At 31.4% G+C, this 24,328-nt stretch overlaps 1 protein-coding gene across 4 annotated transcripts; it reads right to left on the bottom strand.

The window, feature by feature from the left end:
* Positions 1-9,953: 9,953 nt before the first annotated feature.
* Positions 9,954-19,485, bottom strand: LOC102617233 (protein HIRA). Of its 4 annotated transcripts, none has more exons than XM_052432137.1 (11): positions 18,981-19,485; positions 18,646-18,774; positions 17,350-17,625; positions 16,789-17,040; positions 16,314-16,711; positions 15,125-16,142; positions 12,766-12,976; positions 12,395-12,635; positions 12,093-12,215; positions 11,766-11,883; positions 9,954-10,860 (listed from the first exon to the last, which is right to left on the bottom strand). In XM_052432137.1, the coding sequence occupies exons 2-11, from the start codon at positions 18,751-18,753 to the stop codon at positions 10,303-10,305; spliced, it is 3,303 nt and encodes a 1,100-aa protein (XP_052288097.1). In that variant the 5' UTR covers positions 18,754-18,774; positions 18,981-19,485; the 3' UTR covers positions 9,954-10,302. The 4 variants fall into 4 exon arrangements, with proteins under 4 accessions (XP_052288097.1, XP_006487971.1, XP_006487972.1 ...); XM_006487908.4 differs by having other exon boundaries at positions 18,646-18,894; positions 18,981-19,484; XM_006487909.4 differs by having other exon boundaries at positions 12,772-12,976; positions 18,646-18,894; positions 18,981-19,477.
* Positions 19,486-24,328: the final 4,843 nt, after the last annotated feature.

Here is a 24,328-nt window from a genome sequence, read left to right as displayed (position 1 = left end):
TCAAATAAAATTCATAGTGAGGTATGATAGTCGCCTTGATTTTTTGTGGCATTAATTAATGTAAAGGAACTTCAGGCGATATATTAGGCCTTGATGATAAGCATGCAATAAAACCAGGACAGCAAACAGAACCAACAAGATTTCCTACATATAGTTTCCAATTTGCTTGAGGAAAATACTACCTGTGTGTGGGGTGATTCAGGCTATCATTCAGTTACCATATAAACTTGTCTTAGGAAATTTTTCTATAAAACAAGTTGTAATCTTAACAAATGAATGGACAATAAAGTTTGCAATCCGACTTTATTTGGTATACATTCTCATGCATAATTAAGACTCCTGCTACCTTTTTATGTAATAATAATCAGTTAAGAAGTTAAATTCCAGAATGCATGTTGTAGGGAATGTTAGGAAAATAATCTCACATTGGTTGAGAATAGTATTTATTAGACTAAGTAAGATAATGTCATTTGAGAGAACTATCAATTTTTGAGCTAGTTTTAAGAACGAGAGTAAACATATAAGCTGCTACACTCGAACAGTGTGTGTGTGTGTGTGTGTGTGTGTGTGTGTGTTGTACGAATTGGCCAAAACTAAGATCATTATGGTAGACAAGTATAGAAAAACCGTGGCCATAGTGAATTAATAAAGAAAATTTTTCAAATTATGGCATTTGATTTTTTATCTTTTTAGTAATGTGAAAATCCATTTTCCTACTCTATGCTTTATTTTCAAATAAGAGATAGTAAGAAGAGAAAAAAAATTTCAGTACTCTATACATTGCAAATCTTAAATTGACGTACATATACATCTGTCGTATTACATAAATTAGGTGTTAAACTTGGAAATTTAATATAAAATTAAGAAAACCATAAATACGGAGGCTATTATCTCATATTTAGCTAAGAATAGTTATAGGCTAGTAATATAAGCTTTGAGGCAACCCTTGACTACTCTTGAGCTTTGAGTATGAGTTAAATTTGTGGGTTTCTATATGGTATTAGAGCCGAATTCATGTATCAATGGGTCCATACTACCTTTTCACGTAACAAAGGCCAAACAAAAGTATCGGTTTACATATGACAGGAGTGTTAAAGATATTTTCCCATATTAGTTGAGATAGTTAGTGACTAATAATATAACTTGTAGCAACCCTCAATTGTTGAGTAATACCCTTCAACAAAATCTGTTTCATTTTAATCAATCGATAATCTTTGGCCAGTCACTATCTTTTGTTTGAATCAGTATGATGCGCCAAATGGTAAAACCACACGTTTGGCAATTGAGAGTGTTATGTCTTTATCTTCCACCGAAATCCTAGTATAAATATTGTAGTAAGGCAATTCATGGCATTGGATGTCAATTTAAAATTAAACCCAACATTAATTCATGGCATATTTCGCATTTGTTTATTTTATATTCATAGAATCTAGCTAGAAAATTTAAATAATAGTCATTCCCATGCTGTCGCCACGAGGAAGGCCATGGTGTGGTGTTTGTAGATCCTGGTATTATTTGCATGATCTCAATAAAGATAAAACAAGGAAGAATGGCTACTATTTAGTATGATCGTTTGCTTTAGAACGTTACTAAATGTTTGGGAATTTTTTTCCTGATCAAAATTTTTATGCAATTAAAGACATGTACATAATTTATTGTCGACAAAATTTGATGACGAATAAGCTTGAAATGGTACTACTGCCACCACATGGATGCAGCATCATCTAATTACATTTCATCATATGTACACTTATAACTAAATTCAGATAATTATAAATACATTTTTTATAAAGTACAACCGTCTAAATTGACAACATGAATTTGAGACAAGAAGAGAACCCAGGATTCCTCAACACTTAAGGTCTAGTCACAAATATTTTTGTGAACCTTATAATTATTTTGTATATAAATGTTTTCTAGGGGCTCGATTGATTGGTTTTCAAATAATTTGATTTAACTAGGAACCCCAGTTCAAATCCTAAGATGGGTAAGAATTGACAAATTAATTTGAGTTTTGTTTACCCTCTATCTTTCTAAAATATATTTTTATTTAAAAATTAATATATTAAAATAAAGATTGAATCAAGAAAGTCTTAGATAAGATTAGCATTTAATGTCTACCATGCAATGTTCTGCAATAAAATTTGTCACATATATGTTAATATAACGTATTTGATCTTGACTTTTGGACATCAGCCAGTTTCCAACTAACTATTCAAGATCTAAAATCCTTGTAAATCTTCAAGATCGGGGCTTTTGTTGTACTTTTTCAAAAAGCATTTAGTTAAGCAAATGTTAACCTTCTTCTTAAATATATGTTGCAGACACAGTCAATTTGCAGTTACAATCATGTGATTTTTAAGACTTTTGATATAACGATAACAAATTCTGCATATTATTTCAAGAAGATTAAAGCAATGTATCGGATACCTAAAAGTATGGCTGCCACTTAGGCTTCTTCAAACTGGATACTACGACTTCTCCATTTTTGGCTTTTTCACACAAAAGCTCGTGTGAAATGACGATAAGAAATTAAATTTGTCAGAAAAAAAAAAAAAATGAAGAGTGTATATTCATTGAACTCTTTTCTAAATTGGGCGGTTTCAACAGTATGGCACATGTTCTTGCATATGCATGCCTAAATTCATCCATGCTTTAATTTCAATCGAGGGTAGTGGTACAGCTCTTCGTCTCCCATATGGAGGTCAATGTCTCATTACTACAAGATTCTAAATTTTGAAATCTGATAATGCAATGGTTGGAATGATTGTGGTATTAGTTTTTAGGTAGCAGTTGGGACCCTATATAAATGTATCATGGCATATATCATGACTTTTAGCAGTTATCATCAAAGACAATTATACTTTATTTTTAAAAGGAAAATTACCGTTGCACCACTTATATTTTGCTTTATATTCATCTAACCACCACAAAATTCTAACATGTTCTATGCACCACCTTACTTTTTAAATTTATATCAATTAGCCACTTTTACACTAATATCGTTAAATAATTTAAACAAAATAATAATTTTACCCCTAAAAATATTAAAAGACCATTTTATTTTATAAAAACTTTAAAAAATAAAAATTATAATTATAAAATACCCCTAAATTTTATAAAAAAATAAATCTCAAAAATAAATTTTTTATTTTTTAATAAAAAATGTAATTATAAAAATAATTGAATTTTTTTATATAATAAAATTTCCCTAAATTTTTAAAATTTTGGGATTTATTTTTTTAATAAATAAATTCAGTTATTTTTATTAAAATTTTGCAAAATCTAAATTTAATAAAAACCAGCCGAGCACCTCTATTTGTGATTTATTTTTTATTAAAATTAGGGGCATTTTTATAATTATAACTTTTTTATTTTTCAAAAGTTTTATAAGATAAAATATTCTTTTAATTTATTGAGGGTAAAATTATCATTTCATTTAAATTATTTAAGGGTGTTAGTGCAAAAGTGGCTAATTGATATAAATTTTAAAAGAAATGCGGTGAATAAAACATGTTAAAATTTTGTGGTGGTTGGATGAACATAAGGCAAAATATAAGTGGTGCAATGATAATTTTCTTTAAAAAAAAAAAAGAAGAAGAAAAAATCACTCTGCTATTAGTTGTAGAAAATAATTAAATAAGAGATATCATATGAAAAAAAAAATTCCCCCTCAGTGAGTTTTAATAGCAATAATAACGATAGTTTGTGTTCCAATCATCACTGTCTTAATATATAATTATGACAAATTATCTCTATTAATGGGAGTCTCCCGAACTTGAACTGTGACCTCTTACTTCTATTCCAAAAATTACACCCCAACCGGACTAGTTATATTTACAACGTTTGAATAAAGATTGTTCAATTTGGATCATAGCTGTGTTCAACTACAGTAATGAATGTCTTGTGCTGATATACAAAAGATCTTTAGATTGGATCGAAATCTACTTAAACTAAAAAGGTGATGAGATGACATTAGTTTGATTTAAGTTAACTAAAACAAACAAGAAAAAGACAGTATCTGAGTAAATCATTTTCGAGAGGAGGCTAAAAGTATTTAATGTGATTTATTAATATATATGCTTTGTCAATAATTACACATTAAGCATTCAGTGCTAATTGGGTAAAGCACCGCATTAGTGTCGTGCTTATACGTTTTTGACACGACAAGTCTTGATCCATTATTATGAAAATTAACTACTACTGCCGTTTTGTAGAATTAATTAGAATGAAATTAATACTTCGGACCTCGATGTCTTAATCAATTAGTAATATCTCTATTCTATACTCATTAGGTGAGTAGTCTCTTTAGGGTTTCGGTGAGATGGTCGCCAAGAAGACAAATAATAACCTTTTATTATAATTGGTCCTTAATTTATCTTTATTTTCCTGAAAAATACATACAGGGGCACACAAACTTTTCAGCTAAAAATTGAGGTTTGAATTTATTTTCTTTGCACATGGTATATTCAAAATTTATTAGCCCTAATTTGATCAATTTGTTCACAAGAAGAATAAGAAACGCTATGAACGTGATTAGAGATGCAAATGGCACGAGTTAGGCGCATGTGAGGAAAATCTAAATGAATTTATTGGCTTGTTTGCTATTGAGATACTATAATTTTTAAACGGGTAAAAGCTTGTTTAGTCCCTATATTATGAGGTTAGTGTCCATTTAGTCCCTGTATTTTTAAAAACACCTCAAAATGTCTCTGCTACTAAATATTGACACTTATGCCATTATTTTTTATTATTTTTAACTTGTTTTTACAATATTACATTTTTACAATAATGTTTCTTTTTTGGATATTAATAAAAAATTAAATTATCAAATTAAACTCAAAAATAAAATAAAAACAAAAAAGGTATATATTAATTTTTGTGGAAGCTCACGTATGTCTAAAAAATTAATATCGAAAAAAATTACATTATCAATTTTTTTAGAAAAATTAATATTTTAACTCAAGAGTGTGTTCCATAAAAAGTAATATATATTATTTTATTTTATTTTATTTTTTGGTGTTAAACTGGTAATTTATTTTTTTCTTTTTAATAATGTCTAAAAAAAATATTATAATAGGGTTATTTTTTCTTTTTAATAATGTCTAAAAAATTATTATAATAGGGCAATATTATAAAAATAAGTTAAAAGGAACAAAAGATAATGGCAAAAGTGTCAATAATTTAATGGTAGGGATGGTTTGAGGTATTTTTAAAAATATAAGGACTAAACGGACACTAACTTCAAAATATAGGGACTAAACGAGCTTTTACCCTTTTTAAACTTATACAATTATTGTGAAAAAAATTATAATTATAAAATAAAAATTAATAATATATATTATTAAATGTAATTATTAGATAATAATTTTAATAAAAATAATAAAGATATTTTACATTGTTCATCATCTAAATAATGAATTAAATCAACTTTTAATATTTATCAAATAGTTTTCGTATTTTAACTTTTAAGTTACAGTTACCCAATCCTAATACAAAACAAAGTCTATGTTAGACTTAAACTATAGGCATGGAAGTACAATGGACCAACAAGCGGAGTGGCATAAGCACAATTAATTAATTAATTATATACAAAATAATTTAAAGATAGTAAAAACGGAAATAAGACACGAAGCACGAATAGACGTAAATTTTTCATATAACAAATTAAAACACATGAGCAAATCTCGTTTTGTCAATCGCTTGGGGCAAAAGTGAATAATTAAGAACAGTTCAACTTGAATGGAATGAAATAAACTTTTGTTTGGCGAATGGCGACTAAGGAGAGAACTAGAACAATACCTTGAACAAGTGTTAGTTTCTAATTAGTCAATCACTTTGAAAATATATAGGTGAACTGTCTAAGTCTATTGTGTGTATAAATTTTTTTTTTTTTTATCGAATATGACAAATTACAATTTTGAGGATAATTGGTAAATCAACTTTTGGTTTAAGTTTAGAGATTGCGCGGAGGAACGGTCATATAAAGAGAGATCCATTGAAAAAGTCAAATTCTTGGGACACTCATGATGAATAAATAATATATACTTGTAGAGTATATCCCCTCAGTTGGTCAAACTTACTAATTTGCGTATTGAGCTTAATTCCATAGATAAAAGTTGTGAAAACTTACTAATTATAATCGATATAAGCAAACTTTTGTTGTGTGTCGTGAAAGTAAAAATGTATAAAATCGGCGAAGATGACTTGTATGTTTTGCTTTTGCTTTTAGGATTTTGTTGACGACAAGAAGAATAAGAAAACTCATGCGCAAAATTAATGGCCATATCTCTCCCGTTAGCTTCTTTCTACGTTACGAAAAATCCCCTTGCACGTGACCACTAAACCAACCTTTAAGAACAGGCGTATCTTATAATATTGGAAAGGTCTATTCATTATCTTTACCCACACAAGTCATATCATTACAAACTTACGGTAAGGGACTTTAGTTTGCCCCATTTATTATTTCTTCCCCTTTTTTTTCCTTTTTTTTTTTCCGCTTTGCTTGTCCAAATTCTTTAGCTTCAATGACTTTGCAAATTGGGCACCAAGCTGTTCTCGCACGGCAGAGGTAATCGGCATGATTCCTTCACTAGCACAAGTTATTCCATTTGGTTTTTTATATGGGAAGGATCGGAGCAGGTAATGCTAAAAAATGGGATATGATAATTTTGCTCTTTTATTTTGTAAATATATTTGGAAATAAAGTTTAGTAGATAATATAACTTAGTTTATATTTAAAAATGATTATAACCCTTAGTAAATGGGTGATTTGAATAAAATTAACCCTAACTAATATATATGCACTTGTGGGATGAAACCCAAAGCTAATTCAAGTGAAGTATAGGCCAATTTGGGAGTGCAATTGAAATTCTATAAGTTGGTTATTTCATAATTTTTTGATAAAAATAATGTTTTGTAAATTTTATAAAAAATGCTTATTTCATAATTTTCTCTATTTTGTTACTAGCTTTTAAAAGTAGATAGGATATTACTTTTCATAAGCAACTTACGGGCAATGATATTTGCCCCCTTGTTTTATGTAAAACCACCCCATTAAAAATAATTAAAATGAATTGATTTTGTAAACCCACCCCTTAAATACCAAAAATACCCCTGTCTATTTTATATTTATAATATTTTCTTTTCTAGATTTTTGTTTGTTTTAACTTAAAAAAATAATTGTTGACAGTCATAGGCCAACATGTTATCAAAGCCTTCATTTCATAAATTTTAAAATATTATATATAAATTAAATGACAAAATTTAAATAAATTTAACATATCAAAGAAAGAAAACCATACTTACGAAAACGTCAGTAGCCAAATATTCAAAATAGGTTAACATATATGCTCTAGAAAGATTTGACTTAGTTAGCTAAAAGGAAAATTAATTCCCAACAGAAAATTATTAAACGAAACCATAAAAATCACATGAAACTAGACAAACCATAAATTAATCCGCATAAACAAACAACTTTTTAATTAAAATTTACTTTTTAAAAAACAAAACTTAAACCTAGTATTTCCGTTTGGAATTATTCCTTTGGCATATCTTCTTTCTCCATCAATGCAATATTAAATACTTTTTCTTTTCCAGATTCTTCCGTTTGTACTTTTTCTTCATCCATCATTGTAATATTGACTTCTTTTTTTTATTTGAACTGTTAGGAAAGACTTTAAGAACATAAAAACTCCTGCCTTTATACGGTATAATAAGTTTAACCTATAAACTGTAATAGATAATAATTTAACTAATAATTAATTATTTATTTATCTATTTTAGTCATTTCACCTAAGGATAATATTGTAATTACAAAAAATCTATTAAGTGGGGTGGTTTTATACAAAAGGTGGGGGGAAATATCGCCGCCCGCAGCTTATTGAATAAGTTATCATATCTTTTTAAAATTCTTATTATAACCCTATATTTTAATAAAAAAGACAATTGTATCTCATTTATCCACAAACTCTCATATATAAATTATCAGATTTCATATTACCACCATAATCACATACGTTCTCTCTAATTTTGATTCAATAAGTTCATATTCTAATTTTATAACTATGACTTTTAAAGTTTAATCTATATTACATATTTAAGGAAAAAAAAAGACATGTCAAAACAATTTATTAAACATACTCTAAAAATAAAAATTAATTAAAACTTATATATATTTTGGTCATTATATAATAAAACAACACTTTCATAATAAAATTTATCAAACACATATGCTCTGTTTTTCAAATTCACGGCAACCACAACAACATAGTTTACAAAATACCAAACTATCTTTTTAATCAACAGTTTATTTCATCAGCCTCCGTAATCCAAAACTGGCCCTATGTATGTTCAAATTCAAGGATTAGAATTCTTTCATGTTCTAAACTCCTCCTTAAAAAAAAAAATTAAGAATTAAATCTTATTCATACACTATCAATAAAATGCACATGGCACATGATATTCAAAAACTCAAGAAAGCTCGAATCATGACAAAGTCCTATTCTAAATCTCAAAATAGATAATATCTACTTGTATATCAAAACTTGAGCTCTTAGAACTTTTTCATGTTGACTGATCCTCACAAGACAAATGTCCTAATAAACATGAATATGTTTGTAGGTCAAATGTCTTATTGGATCCTACTCAATAGTAAGTGTTGTTGCGTGGAATAATACCCTTTTTTTCAGCGATGATATTTTAACCCCCGATAATTTTTATAAACCCACCCCATTTTCAAAAAATAATTATAAAAATTGCATTTTATTTTTGAAATATTTTCAAATAAAAAAGAACTTTGGAGAACTAATTGATTAAATCTATCTTAATTTACATTTTCGTAGCTTAGATTGTTTTATTATATTTGATTATAAAGATTGCTTTAGTATAAGTTTCAATTGATTATTTTACCCTTATAAGGTAAATCTACCAACAATTTACTTTAACTTCAAAATTTTTCTAATTTATACCAAATTCATTGTTTCTAACACTACTTTATTAGTATGATTATTAAGCTTTAATTAAACTGACGAATTGTCTTTATGACACAATACTCATATAAATTATTGATGTGTCAAATTTATGTCATTTGCACGTAAGGTAGTGAGAATAATAATTAGATTTCATTTAAAAATATTAGATTATAAGTGACATAATTAAATGCCTAAATTATTAGATACAATAACTTATGTTTATTGGAGCAATTTGGTCATTTTATATCATAATAATAAAATAGTGAAATAAAACTTATAAATTTATGATCAAAGATGATCAAAGAAACCTAAGAAAAAAATCAATAAAAGGATTTAATTGATTAACTATATGAAATTTTATTAATTTTTATTTTTAAAAATATTGCAAACTCGTTGTAATTTTTTCTAGAAGTGGGGCGGATTTTAAAAAATAGTAGGGTGGAAGTATTCCCCACTTTTTTTTTCTTTTTTTTTCTTTTTTTTATCCTAATGGGTGTTTAAATCAATTTTTAAGTCTTGTACTCTCTCAAAGCTTCAAGATTGAGAGGTCATCGAAATAAATATTTGGAAATCACTTGGACAAACTCTTAAAGGCATTGAGTAATTTGTAATGTGATTTGTAAACAATTAAAAAGTATGAGGTGGCAAGATTTTTATCCTTTTTTTTTTCTTTACGGACTAACGTGCCGCTGGAAACCTGTTTATCTTGCCCTTATATCAGGTCCTTACAGAATGATGAGTAACAATAATTAATGAGAAGATTGTACGCTGCAATAGAGCAAACAGGAGCAACAAATCTGTTTTCGGTAAAATTTCTGGTGTTCAATATTTTTATGTTTTAATTCTTCACTTGTATCAGCAAACATTAGTCATCAAGTGTGTTTCCAAAATCCAAACTAATAATCTGCGTTGTGAATGAGGCAAGCATCTTCAAAAATTATGCATGATACACAATTATAGAAAAAGCAAATGACAGCCGACTTAGATAACAAACTTACAACTGAATTGCGAGAACGTAACTTTTATCCACCATCTCATTCACATTATTCTTAAAATTTTACACAAAATAATGCCCGTTAAACTGATTACGGAAACCTATAAAAGGAAAATAATCAAAATCTGTTAGTAACTCGAATGTGAGGTCCTTTGTTACATCGGATGGTACAGCTTCAAAGAGCTTAAGAGATACAAGAAAACCGTTTGACTGGATCAGCTTCTTAACAGCATGTATCTTTTGAACCGAAGCCACTGCACTCTTTAGCAATACTGCATAGACAGGCTCCAACATTGGACATAACCTCAGCTAATCATGCTGCAGCTATCCAAGACTTCAAGAGCCAAAATCTCTTACAGCTGGGGTCACATTAACTTGATCTGTCACCGATGGTAATTGAAACATATGTACTTGATCCGTATCTGATGAGACAGAATTTGCTTGATCTGTTTCTAAGGAGGCAGAATTGCTGTGATCTGCAGCAGAAGTAGTGGAACCCATTTGATCAGTTGCCGATGGGGCACAGTCCAATTGATCAGTTTGTGATGGGGCAGAGTCCAGTTGATCAGTTTGTGATGGGGCAGAGTCTATTCTATCAGACGCTAGTGCGGTAACATCCATTTGATCAGTTGCTAGTGGACCAGTGTCCATCTGATCAGTTTTTGGTGGGTCTGTGTCCATCTTATCGGCTGCTGGTGGGTCAGTGTCCATCTGATCAGTTGCTGGTGGAGCAGATATAGCAGGCGGTGCAGGATCTTTTTGGTCTAAAATAGTTTCAGTACTCTCATATTCAGACAAGATATCCATAAACTCATTGAGCAACCGCTGGACTTTCCTATTTGATGCCATTGCTGGAAGAATATCCTCTCTTAAAAGTTTGTGCTTTCTCATTCCCTGCAGAGATGAGGAAGGAGATTTTAGCATCCCAAGACATTTATGGCCAAGTAAACAGCATAATGTCAAAGAACCTAAGGGCTTTATGTACCATGCATATGCTTTGACAAGCATAACAAATAGGACAGAAAATTAAAAGTTGACACAGAACTTGGATACAAGGTGATCAATTTGTCAAACTAGGACATAAAATTAAAAGTTGAAACAGAATTCGGAAACAACGTTATCAATTTTGCTAGGATGGTGGCCAAAAAATAATCTGCGATTGAATGCAGGCGAGGACGCCCAGGACAGAGTGCAATACAGATTAAGTTGCTTTCAATGAGACAACAAATGTTAGTAGTAAAGCCAGTCTATTTCAAATACATGGAAGAATTCACCACTTGCTATTTGAAACGAAAAGCAGCCACTGATTCAATGACCATACAATTAGAGAGTGACTGTTTTGCAGATATCCGCCCAAAACTAAAGGTTTTTCTTCACCATATGTGCATGTGTATGTATGTTTACACATCTCTACTAAATGGTTTAATAATTATAATAAACACAGAACAAAAATCACCAGAAGAATCACTTTGCATTGTGTAAGATTTCTATATGTGTATACACACACGCACAAAGAGTAAGCTTCTCAGGGGTGGATGCTAAAATGCGGATTGCGTGTGGATGCAACTAAAAGACAAAAAAAGGGAGTCCTAGACACTAAAAGACAATAAAAACAACGCATTGAAATATGTATTTTTCTTGTCTTTTAGCTGCATTTGTACGATATCTGCATTTTAGCGTCAACACCTGAGAAGCTCTGTGTGTGTGTGTGTGTAGCAGAATAAGTTAGGAAAACATGAATTCCAATATCCATTGGATAAATTAAAGCATTTGAAAAAAACATGTATAGAAAGTCTTACGAGTACACAGGGTTCCCAAGCTATGTTCTTTGCATTTGAGGATGCGGCTTCAGCCATCCCAGTTGGAGGTCCAAGAAAACTTTCACAGACTTCTCGTAAACGAGACTCGTCTGCTTCTCTGCAATCGAAAGAATGTAAACACCACATTGCACTGCTAAATACAAAGTACTACAACATAAAACAAGGGGGGAAAAGAATATTATGGTAATTTAAATGGATTTTCATCATCATGGAAAATTATTGTACATATGCATGCATCATGACAGCAAATACTGCTACTCTTAAATGAGACCAAAAGAAGAAAAAAGACAAAGCATGAATGGAAACCTTGCTAAGAAGCGAATGTAGGAAAGGAGGCACTGGCGATATTCATTTGGAGATTTCAAAGCCAACGAAGATGCCAACTGAGCTTCCAAATGAGCACGTGTCTGCACTCCATCATCAGTTACCCTGTAACAGTAAATGATCACAGGTCATTCTAGAAGCACGATCTTTAACCCATAATAACTTAATACATTAAGTACAGAATATCTTAATAGGTCGCCCAAACCAAAATAACATCATCATATTAATCACAAAATCTGAGACCGAAAATTGTCAAAAGGAAAATGTCAAAATACAATAGGAACCTGCTCCAGCCTGGCTTTCTCGCCAAGTATTTCCTAACATCCACCTGCAACGTAGCCAGCTCGCCACTCTGAATCGAACCAAAATTCCAGGAGCTAACAAAATTTGATGCAGGAAAGCAGTCATCCGCAACCCTCAGCCAACACATGAGATTCGTGTCAAAAAGGAATGCATGACGTGTAGCCAGAACAACAAGAGGAGAACCTGCTTTTGATAGCTTGGCAGATATGACTTTGATTGTGCCTGAATGGATGATGAAACAAACCATACAAAAAACACCATTTTCAGGAGATAGTCATGATGTGCTGTCAGCCAAAAACAAGATACAACATATCTTATCTACCCCTGACACAGGTTCAAATTTACAAAGTACCTGTACCTTTAGAAGCTGAATTCGGGTCAGTAGTAATCAGAGCCCCCAATGAGTCATGAAGCAGACACTTCCTGTTGAAGAGATCCCATACATGTAATGATCCCTTCCTTGTGACAAGTAACAATTTCCAACTCTCATCACAGTCAATAAATGTTGCAGCAGATCCCATCATCATGGTTGGCATGGCTCGTCTCCCGCACTTTGTATAAACCTTCTCAAACATGAAGAGAATGGTTATGATGCAATTTTCCAATCCCTTCTAATTTACTAATCAAATCTTTAGCTTAGTTTTGTCTCGCATATAATATACACAAGCACATTCGTCAAAAAAGCACACAAAAGGGACGAAAAACAGAGACAGGCAATATGTTAATTAGACTTTTTAAGGGGTAACCTAAATCAAGACATCGGCTCATAGGCCCAGTACCAAGAATCACTTATGAAAGACCCAAAACAAATTATGTTTATTATAATCATCCAACATCTTTAACAATAAATTCAAGAACTTAAACATCAAGTACGCATGCATAACCATACCAACCCAGTTTGGGCACTACGGCCTTACCCCCCCGCCCCCCCAAAAACACCCCAACACACACACACACACACACAAAAACACAAAAAAAGGGTCACTCCGATATTACCAAACATTGGCTACTCTAGGGTGTCCAATTTGTTGGAAAAGAGGTCAACTTCAAATACTTATCATGTCAGTCACATGAGAAATCTATTAATTGCTAATCAGACCAAAAAATACCTTTACAAGTTTGATTTCTTCAGCCTAACTATGTTGTCTCGGATGAAAGACTTGATTTATTAAGCTTTTGTAAAGGGCCACACAACACGCTACACACTTGAGAGGATAAAACATTTCCAGATTTTTTCTAAGCAAAAACGACCGTGTTTTACATCTTATTACTCACTAAAGATATATATCCTCAATTTAGATGAACATCATTCCTATTGCCATCTCCTCCAGCAGAACTGACCCATGTAAGTGCAATGAAATCATAGCCATCCTTGCGATTATTCGGACACAAACCTGGGTTTTTACACGAACAAACTAAGACACCAACATAGACCACCATCTAGATTGAAACTATTTAACTGAACTATTGCCTATAAGTATCTCATCAAAGCATCAGTGCTTCCATCAACCGTGTTCATCACTGTCCTCCAATCTAACTGTCCTATGTCTTCTCCGGCCAAGTATCAGCAAAGTCATGAAAAAGAACAAGAAGTTTGCAGGTTGAAAGTAAACAAGGATAAGGCCAATCTTTCGATGGTTGATAGGTGACTTTGATTGAAACTATTTAAATGAATTATTGCCAGTAACTATCTCATCAAAGCATCAGTGCTTTCATCAACCACATTCATCACTGTTCTCAAATCTAACTGTCCGACTTTTTTTTCAGCCAAGCATCAGCAAAGTCATAAGAAAGAACAAGAGGTTTGCAGGTTGGAAAGTAAACTAGGGCAAGGCCAATCTTTTGATTGTTGATGGGTGATTTTGATTGTTGTAGAGATGAAGACATGAACATGACTGTGGAAGGTGATGGTGGAAGATGTCTGCCCCTTCATAATTATGATGTAAATTACAATTTCTAGAGCTGTTGATTTTTTGACAAATTCCTGTAACAACTCCAGCAAGTTGTTTCATCCAACATCAGGATGCTGGACCCAACAATTTTTTTTTTCACTTTCTGAATTGGTTAGAATTTACAGATATTACAATCTAGCATCTATTGGGAATTTGAATACACAAAGTTGCAATATAGCCCAAAGGTCTACCAGGCATAGCCTGGAAATCTATACCTCTATACCCATATTATAAAGATATATCTGCTCCCATTAATATTTGGGGAGATATATATCTACCCTCACCCACATTAGTGGGAGGAGCTTAATTATGAGTTTTGCCTTGAGGGTACTCAAACTGGTGCCTTCAATTTGCCCGCCACCAGGCCAAGGCCTTAGTGATGATGAGGGACCCAACTTGAGGATTCTAAAATGTGGTGAAACCATCCTTCAGAAGACAGACATTATTATTTATTCGATAAATGCACCAGATTCATCATAGTACTAGATCCAAAAAGATATCAAGATTGAAGGATAAACAAAGACACTATGAATTTGAATAAGAATTATTTGTAACAAAACATTTATATGCCAAGATGATAGTCATTCAGCAATCAAAATAAAAACATATATATAGATGGGCCGTAAGCGAAATGCCAAAGATTATGACCCAATCTGTATTATCAAACAAGCACTTTACTATTATAGCAACAACTGCGTTAAAAGAACGATTAAAGAAATTTCAAAAGAGATAGGTGAAGGATCAAATGTCTTTACTCACTTGTAGGCATCCATCTTCACAGCCAACAGCCCAGAAATTTATATTGCCAGCTAAAACAGTGACTTTCCCTGTTATCCTATCAGACCAAAGAGTTTGAGATCCTCTTGTGCAGGCAATTTCTGTTTCTTTCATCATACATGTACTTCCCATTCCAACAATGTCATTTACAGCATGTTCTCTAGGACGGGCTTCCAAGCAAACTGGAACATTATCTTCCCCTTCTTTCTTATCAAATACTCTAATAGAAAGAGTTGTAGTAGTAGCAGCAACTGAGCCAGAAGCCTTCACATTCCCAGATTGTTCTACACCAACATTTCCATCCCCAGCTGCAGATGCTGGAACCTTCTCAATAACCAGGCTCTCAGTAATAGTAGCCCTGGCAGTAACTCCAGAACGCTCCTTTGCATCAGAGCTTCTGCCCACTGTTCCCCTGACAGAAACTTCTTTCATAACGCCATCAGCAGGAACTACCCCATTATTATCCTTTCTGTGATCGGATGACACAGGAGGGAAGTCATGCAACTGAGATTGAGCACCACCAGTAACACCTTCCTGCTGAACTGGTACTCCCACTGCTTCTGGAATAATCCTCTTTCTACCATCAGGTCTTCTGTATTCTCTTTGTTTAACAGGACTAGAAATCCGGCCAGAAGTCGACACTTTATTTAATCCATCACCGGCAATTCCCCCACTCTTCTTTCCATTGTCAGTTTGAGGCTCAGAAGTCTTTGTTGTGACCCCTATATTGACAGAAGACTTTACTGGTGCCTGAATTGCCTGAACATCAGAAACCACCTTTTTAGTTGTGGTTTCCTTAGCCGATGCTGCTTCAAGCAATAACTGAGCTGGAGTCTCCGCAAGATTTGCCAGTCGACCTCTGACATCGCCATAACGACTTCTCTTTAACTCATCAAGTTCAGCATCACTTAGCCTGTGGCCAAGCTCTTTCACCTCAAAATGGAAATTAGCCACTGTCCCATCTAAGGAACAGGCAAAAAGAGAATAACCATCAGGACTCCTGCTTCCAATTTAAAAAATGAACAATGTATGAGAAGAAGAAACCGAACATAAAAATAAATAAAATAAAATAAAAAATCATTTGGTAGGAAAAGGTTAGAGCCATAATTGAGATAGAATTCCCATGTCAATTACCAAATAGTTATATCATTCCAGAGAATTAGGTATTTACCAGGATAAATCCACAACACTTTGAGTGAAAAAATGCTTGGCAACAAAAAGAGGACGGGGACTAGCAGTCGTCCATACAGTTATAGTACGATCCTGACTTCCAATTGCAATAACGTTATACGGCTGCGATTCTTTCCCTCCAATCTTGGAAGTCCCATTTGTCCATCCAACAGGGGCAGCTTTCACTTCCTGTGAACTGGCGGAATTCCTTCTGAACATTGAATGATTGAACTTCACCACTATAATAGGGGCATTGTGTCCTAAGAAATCAAATGTTGCCGCCCATTCACCTCTCTCTAGAACAGGTGCAGAATGCCTAGGCTTCTGGAAACCATGAGTTGTTGTTATGAAATGGCCACAGGGAGACCATCCAAGCCGCCTGAAGAATGTAGAACCAAGCTGAAAAGGGCACAGTCTCAGTAAAGAAAAGAAATTGAAACTTAGAATAATAGATAAGTCGCCAATTAGGAACATACTGATTTTGCCCAGTGGCCATCTGTTCTGTGAGCAAGACTCCAGTCACTTGTTCGCCATATAATGACAGTCTTATCATCAGATTGACTAGCTATGAAAGAGCCAATGGGATCCCAAGCGACTCCTTTAACCAGGCTAGAGTGGCCTCTAAGAACAGCAGTACAAATACCAGTGCTCATGTTCCAGATGTGGATTGTGTTGTCCAGACTTCCACTAGCCAATATCGAGTCATCTGGAGACCAATTGAGATCCACCTACTTTAGGCATGGAACAATTCCCCAGTTAGACAGTACCAGAGAGGATATCAGAAATTAAACACAGAAAGTAAGACATTCCAACAAACTATTCGGCTAAGTTTGTCGAGTTTTCATCTACTTGTATACAAGCAATTGTTTTGTTTCTCTATACAGTAGATGCACAAACTTGTAACCTGAAAACATAATAAAGATATTCCAACAATGGAAAAACCCACCCAATTAAAAATAAAACTCAGAAAATTCAGAAAAGATAATTTTGCTTTCATTTGGTGTCAAAACATTTAAATAATAAAGCAATTTAATTACCACATCGGCAGTGTGTCCTCTTAAAGTCATTGCGACTTTCCAGTTCTCTATATCTGGGGGCTCTCCACTACCAAACTCTGTTGTTCCTGAACCAGGCTTTTTCTCATGAATCAAAATAACCTGATCATCAGAACCTGATGCAATATACCGACCGTGCTTAGCCCACCTAACACAGTTAACTGACCCAAAATGATCGCGAAGGGTTGCAAGAAGCCTCTGGGTTGATTCATCATTTTCAAAGTTCTTGCCAACAGATTTCATGTTCCATATACGAACCTGTGACATTTTTTTTCATTAGCCATCATGATTTAGAATAAATTGCAAAAGAGTTTATGCAATATGCACATCCAAGTAGGTGAGCAATATGACCAAACAAATTATACAAGAGATGCCTCCAAAAAGCATGCTTGAGGGCGTAGCTTGGTTTCTGACTATTCATAAGATTAAACTGATAATCAGAAAAACTCACAAGTTCAAACCAAAAAGGGATTAGGGAAGAATGTAATCCATAACTTCCAAATCATAAGAGGGACTGAATAGATTGTGTAACCAGAACTAGAGATGTGGAATGCAGAGAAATCAGAAGCAGTGTCAGTCATATGTCAAAAATTAAATATTGAAAAGCCAAATATACACAATTATAGGGACCAAATAAACACAATTTAAGTAGAATATTCCCACAAGTTCATTAACAACACTCCCTCCCTCGGACATATTGCAATGTTCCCAATTACCCACTCTTCATGAATTTTTCTCCCATTAGCATGACCCCACAACTATTTTCCATAACCATGATCGAGAACATTAGCTTCCTTTCTAAAAAACACATAAGCAACAAACTGATCCTATCATCTCAACAGAAAGCCCATTTGGATGTGCTTTTATACCAAATTTATATAAATTTGGAACCAAGACATAAAAGCTAAGAGAAAAAACAATTTTTATATCGTCTCCATTATTACAGATTATATATACCACACCAAGATGCCAATGCCACAAATAGCCACATAGCAGTCAGCTAATGGATAAAGTTTTTGGAGCAACAAAGCAACAGTCAATAAACACACAGCATCTATACAAGGCCCGTAAGTTAATGAGAGCAATCATGATGATATCATCAGAGATAGCTACAGAGTTAAAATTCATGTCAGACATCTAAATGTGCCAAGAAACATGATAACATATATAGCTCAGAAGATACACAAAAGGGAACGAAATTTGAACAGCATGTACAATTCCAGGTACAGAATTATTTACTCCTTTGGCATTTTATTGGGGTAAGGAGAAGAAATATACCTTGTGGTCACCTCCACCAGTAGCAAACCTGAGGGCACCAGGCTGTACATCAATGGAAAAAATCTGCATTCCCTCATGCCTAACCCAACTGGGTTTCTCAGCAATCATCTCCTTTGCTCCGTAATTATCCTAAGAAGACAAATTTGAATACGGCTTCCTTTAAATTGATTCTTCAAAACCCATCATAAGGTACATAAGTTCAAAGCTTCCCCTGAACAACTAAGCTCTCATAGTAATCCCAACTCAATTCTAGAACCCAATAAATAAATAAGTTAGACCATAAAAAAAAAAAATTTAAAAAGCCAGAGAAATGTAAAAACAAAAATAATATTTACCTTGTTTCTTTCAAAAACCCAGTAAAAAAATGAAACCCTAAAATTAGGTTTTTCAACTAAGAAACCCTAATTAGTGTAAGCAACGAGGTTTATGGTACCAAACGAGCCCTAAATTGAAGAATCAAAATAACCCTTTGGCAGGAAGCAATAGAAACGATGTACGGATTGTAGTAAAAAATATATATATATATTATTTTTTTTTTGAAAAAAAGAAAAATGGTAAAACCCTGAGTGTGGAGTTAAAAGAAGAGAAGAAAAAGATCTAAGAAAAATATCGGTCAATATAAAAGAAATATCTCTTCCCTAGAAAAAAATTGTCAGGCTTTAATAGAGATTTAAAATAATAAAGAGAGAGATGAAATAAAAAAATTAAAAATTAAAAAATTAAAAAAAGAGAAAGAAGGAATCTAATTGGGTATCATATTTTTAGAATGTGGGTGCAAAAATGGGAACCAATTGACTGGGAATGAAAAATGGGGTTAGAATTGATGCGAAAAGGACAAAGGTGGACTGTATGTTCGATTAGATTGAATGGTTGGTTTTTGTGTCTAGTGGGGTGGCTTTGTTTCTTTTTTGAATGAGCATGAGCAATTAAGCATGTGTTGCTCCTTTGTTAGTTGATTTGAACACAGTGGTTAAGTTGCTTTTCCTTAAAGATTAAGCCCAAAAAGAGTACAAAACACAATAAGATAGAATGTTGCATCTTTTAAAGTGAATTTAAGAGAATAATTTTTATGTCTAGGTTATATGGAGCAGGATAAAGCCAAAGCCAAAGCCACCCCTTCCCTTCCAAAATTTAGTGATACGAGTGAATTTTATTTTAGGATTGCATTCATTGTTATTGTGCTGCTAGAAGTTGGTCTCGACAATGGTTTTAATTGTGACATTGGTTAGTAGCCTTCATGCATCATCTTAACAATTTGAAGCATAACACTTGCACCTCATATTGTGTAGCTTGAACTTTAAAATAGAAATTTTGTAGCAATTTTGTAGTATAAATTACTCAAATTTTAATGAAGTGATAAAGTTACAAATCTTAATGCTTAAAACAAGTTAATTGTCTCTCTCTTTTTTCACCGGAAAGAGTCTCTCTGATGAAGTTTTGTTTGTTCTTATTGTATATTTCACTTTGTTTGTAAATTATGCTCCACTTAAGTCTTCAATCTATATGGTTTATGATTCTCCTCTGCCTATAGTCAAATTTACAGGTTATAGAATTTGTTATTGGTTTTATTTTTTAATGTGTGGTTATCTTTTAGAAATATTATTATATTCCTATTAATTCATGTCTCTAATTTTATTATGCTTTTTGGACATGTTTAGTGGCCCTCATTAGATGGTATTAACGCTCCTCACAGTATTAAAGTATTACAATATCATGTTTGATAACTACTCTCCGTTGTATTTTAATATGGTCAAAAGATGCTTGTAATGTAGTCATTTAATATGGTCAAAAGATGCTTGTAATGTAGTCAAACCCGTATAAACTAATGGTGTGTTTATTAAATGTTAATTGGAATGAACTGAAATTAGAATGGATAAGATTTGAAATTGGTTAGAATGGGGATTAGAAATGAAAATAAATAAATATGATTATTATTAATGTGTTTACTTCACCTTATAATTAAAATCGAAATAAATTAAATTGTTATAAATTAATAAAAAATATTTAATTAATTTTTGTCATAATTATTATTTTGTATTTAATTATTGAAATTATTTATTCAAAAATTATTGTTATTAATGATTATTGGTAATAATAATATTAGTATTATTTACATTATTGTTATTATATTAATTAATAATGATCATCATCCATTTCAAAAGAAATTAAAATCAGAATTATTATAATAAAAAAATCGGAATAAAAAATCATCATCAACCAAAAAAAAAAAATCGGAATCATTATCATCAACATAATCAGAATAAAAAATCATCAACATTATCATCAACAAAATATGAAAATCAGAATAAAAAATGATTATCATTCAAAAATAAATGTCAAAATCGGAATCATCGTCATCAACAACAACACAGGCGATAACAAATCATCATTGCCACATCATCATCATCATCAGAGCAGAACCATGGCTATCAAAGACGAAATGGAAATTAAACCAAGACGGAGAAAACTGAGATGAAGCCAAAAGGAGACGACCCAGACGAAGACGAAACCGGCAACATCTACTGCTCCACAGCCAATGGATCAATAACGACGACTTGGTTTTAGCAGTAACAGTGAGGTTTGGCTGCAATGTCGGCTGGAGCTCGATTTTGGCAGCAGCGGTTAGGGATTTGCTGCTGCTGTTTTTTTAATTTTATTTTGCAATTTATATTTTTAATTCAATGGAGGGTATTTTAGAAATTTAAAAATTTGATGGAAGTAAACTTCGGTCTCCAGATAATGGGAGACTAATTCTCATCCGGCCTTAAAAATAGGGTGTTCATAATTTAATCTATAAAAATTTGTTGATTAGTAGATTGAATTGAATTAAAAATTTAAAAATTTTACAATTGATGGATTGGATATGAATTTACTTTTGTAAATTCGTAAAAAAGTAAAAAATATTTATTTAATTAAAAATTAAACTTGTAAATATGGTATTAGTACTTACTAATAAATAAATAAGTTAAAATATAGTTACATTATTAACACTATATTATACCTTATCCGATAATAATATAAAATAAAAAATAAATATGGCTTTCTAAGTAATTATTTTTCATGTACTGATATAAACAAATAAGATTTTTTCTTTTTGGTGTGTTATATTTTAAAAATTTAAATATATTTTCTATCTTTATTTAAATAATTAATTTATATAAATCTTATTTAATTTAGAATTTGATTGGTAGTAAAATTATTTTTATATTAATTTTTTTATTTAGTTAGTTCATGAATAAGATAGAATTAAAAAAAAATCCCGCAAACCAATCCGTAAAATAGTGGATTAGATATGGATTGAGTCAAATCCGCATCTGATCTGTAAATATATAGATTGAATTTGAATTGAATTTTACCAATCCGTGGATTTAATTGAATTGGATTAAAATTTTATAGTCCGCAAAATCGTGAATTAAATATAGATTAATGTCCAATCTAAAAAATCCAATTCGCAAATACATCTACTTAAGAATTAGTCTCCCATTAATGATTTTTAAATTCGAGTGGAGTCTATACGTTTGACTTTGATTTCCAATATTAATTTATGAAATAAATACCGCCAATAATTTTGATTTCGAACTTTGATTTCTCAATCCGGAAAACAAACACACCACGCACCATAAAGCCGCGTGAGGGTCGGACATATGCGGTTATGTAATTGAAAAAAAAATTCGCTTTCGTTTTCATTTTCTTCTTTCATAGAATTTGAAGGGATTTACCTAAATAAATTGCTTGGTTGTTGGCTTTTCAGTTTCCCTTGGAATTCATTTTGTTTTTTACAATATTCTTTCTTGGTATATTGAAGCGTCCAGACCGAATGTGGACAGTCGAATAAAGTAGGATCCTTTAACTTTTTTTTTTTTTTTTAATAAGAGATCTTGCAAGAAAATTTCAAAAAATAAAAGAATGAAAAAGGAAGGATGACAAAATTACATTTTCGGACTTATTTACATCCTAAAAAATTCAAAATTATTTCGAACACGTTTTTAATTAAAAATTTCATATATTAAATTAATATTAGAACAATTTACCATTAAGAATAACCTGAAAAAGAAAATTGAGATATCATTTCTCTCTTTTTTTCCCCCTTCGTGTGTCTGGTATCTCTCTAACTCAGTCGCTCGTCATGGAATCTCTGTTAATGCAGTTGGCTGTCAAAGCTCAAAAAGGTTTTTAATTTATAGATTAAGCAATGCTGGAGTTTGAATTTATGAAATTAAACTATGATTGGTTTTTATTTATGTTGTGATATTATTTAAAGATTATTCGATTGAATTATTTGCTTCGATTTTTATTTCAAAGGTTCTATATTTAGAAAATGATAAAAAATAAATGTTATGCTGTCGAAAATTTAAGGTCATAAGTTTCAATTTTTATGAAGAATTATGATATTATTTATACAAAAAAATTGTTAAATTTAAGAATTTTATATATAGAATTTTTCTAGGTACTAATAAATACTATTTTTTAAATATATATTTTAAATTAATCACAAAAAATTAATACAGTGCAGCGCAGCACCAAATATAGTACAGTGCTAATGCAATACAATGCTAATTCTTAAATTTAACAATTTTTTAGTATAAATAATATCATAATTCTTCATAAAAATCGAAGCTTATAACCTTAAATTTTTGACAGCATAACATTTATTTTTTAGCATTTTCTAAATATATGACCTTTGAAATACAAAATCAAAGCAAATAATTCAATCAAATAACCTTTAAATAATATCACAACATAAATAAAAACTATTCACAGTCTTTTAATTTCATAAATTCAAACTCCAAGATTGTACCAAATATAATATAATTAAAAATCAATACAGTACAATATAATATCAAACATTGTATAATATTATCATAATACAATGTTAATGCAATACAACTAATACAAATACCTGTATTAAAATAATGCAATGCAACATAATACAATACAGTATGTCAAACGCACCGTCTATGTATTAATAGCATATGGATATCTCTTGTGTTCTATTTTCTTGTTCATCAACGTTTAGTGGTAGTTTAGTCGATTATCTACTATTATGGTGTTTTTGTAAATAGATATTCTATATATTTATTATACTCCTACCGTACAGTTGTACTGCATTGTACGATTGTGGTTTCAATTGAATGAAGATGCAGTTAATTTAGGGGAAAAAAGTTACAAATCTTATATTACAGGCTTGATATGCCGGATTGGATTGAACTGAATAAGATAAAATTAATTTAGTATTATGGTATGTTTAAAATAAGTGAATTAACTTAGAAGAAAATTAAATATGCTAACATTATTATTATTTGTTATTAGATGTTCGACATGATGTTATGTACTTAAGTAAATTAATAAATAAGAAGTTTGATTTTAAATTTTATATATGGTTTTCATGTTTAACTATATTACAAAAAATGATGCGACAAAAAATATAAGGAATGTAATTTGGGTAGTGCTTATGTTACAAACACTGCAACAAACAACCAATAGATTTGGGTCAATGATTTTGATGTTTCTTAAATTCAATGGATGAAAACAATTTTTACATAAAAAAGGTACGGGTGTAATAGCGATTTACATAAAATTTCATTATCAACCACATATTTACTTATATTTTTAAATAAGTCCTCATTGATTTTGTATAACTAAATGATTTTGTTGTTCATCTCTTCTACACCTATTTTTTAAA

This window comes from Citrus sinensis, chromosome 8 (assembly GCF_022201045.2).
Source record: "Citrus sinensis cultivar Valencia sweet orange chromosome 8, DVS_A1.0, whole genome shotgun sequence".
NCBI lineage: Eukaryota > Viridiplantae > Streptophyta > Magnoliopsida > Sapindales > Rutaceae > Citrus > Citrus sinensis.
The sequence above is the reverse complement of the archived record's forward strand: the minus strand, read 5'-3'. Positions and strand labels throughout refer to the sequence as shown.

What these genes read in the sequence shown, in the direction of transcription:
- LOC102617233 (XM_052432137.1), bottom strand. Translation starts at nt 18,753, where the DNA reads ATGATTGCTGAGAAACCCAGTTGGGTTAGGCATGAGGGAATGCAGATT. An exon ending in AGTGTTGTGGATTTATCCTG is followed by an intron (nt 16,143 to 16,313) that starts GTAAATACCTAA and finishes AATTGGAAGCAG; the next exon opens with GAGTCCTGATGGTTATTCTC. An exon ending in GTGAAGATGGATGCCTACAA is followed by an intron (nt 12,977 to 15,124) that starts GTGAGTAAAGAC and finishes ATGTTTGAGAAG; the next exon opens with GTTTATACAAAGTGCGGGAG.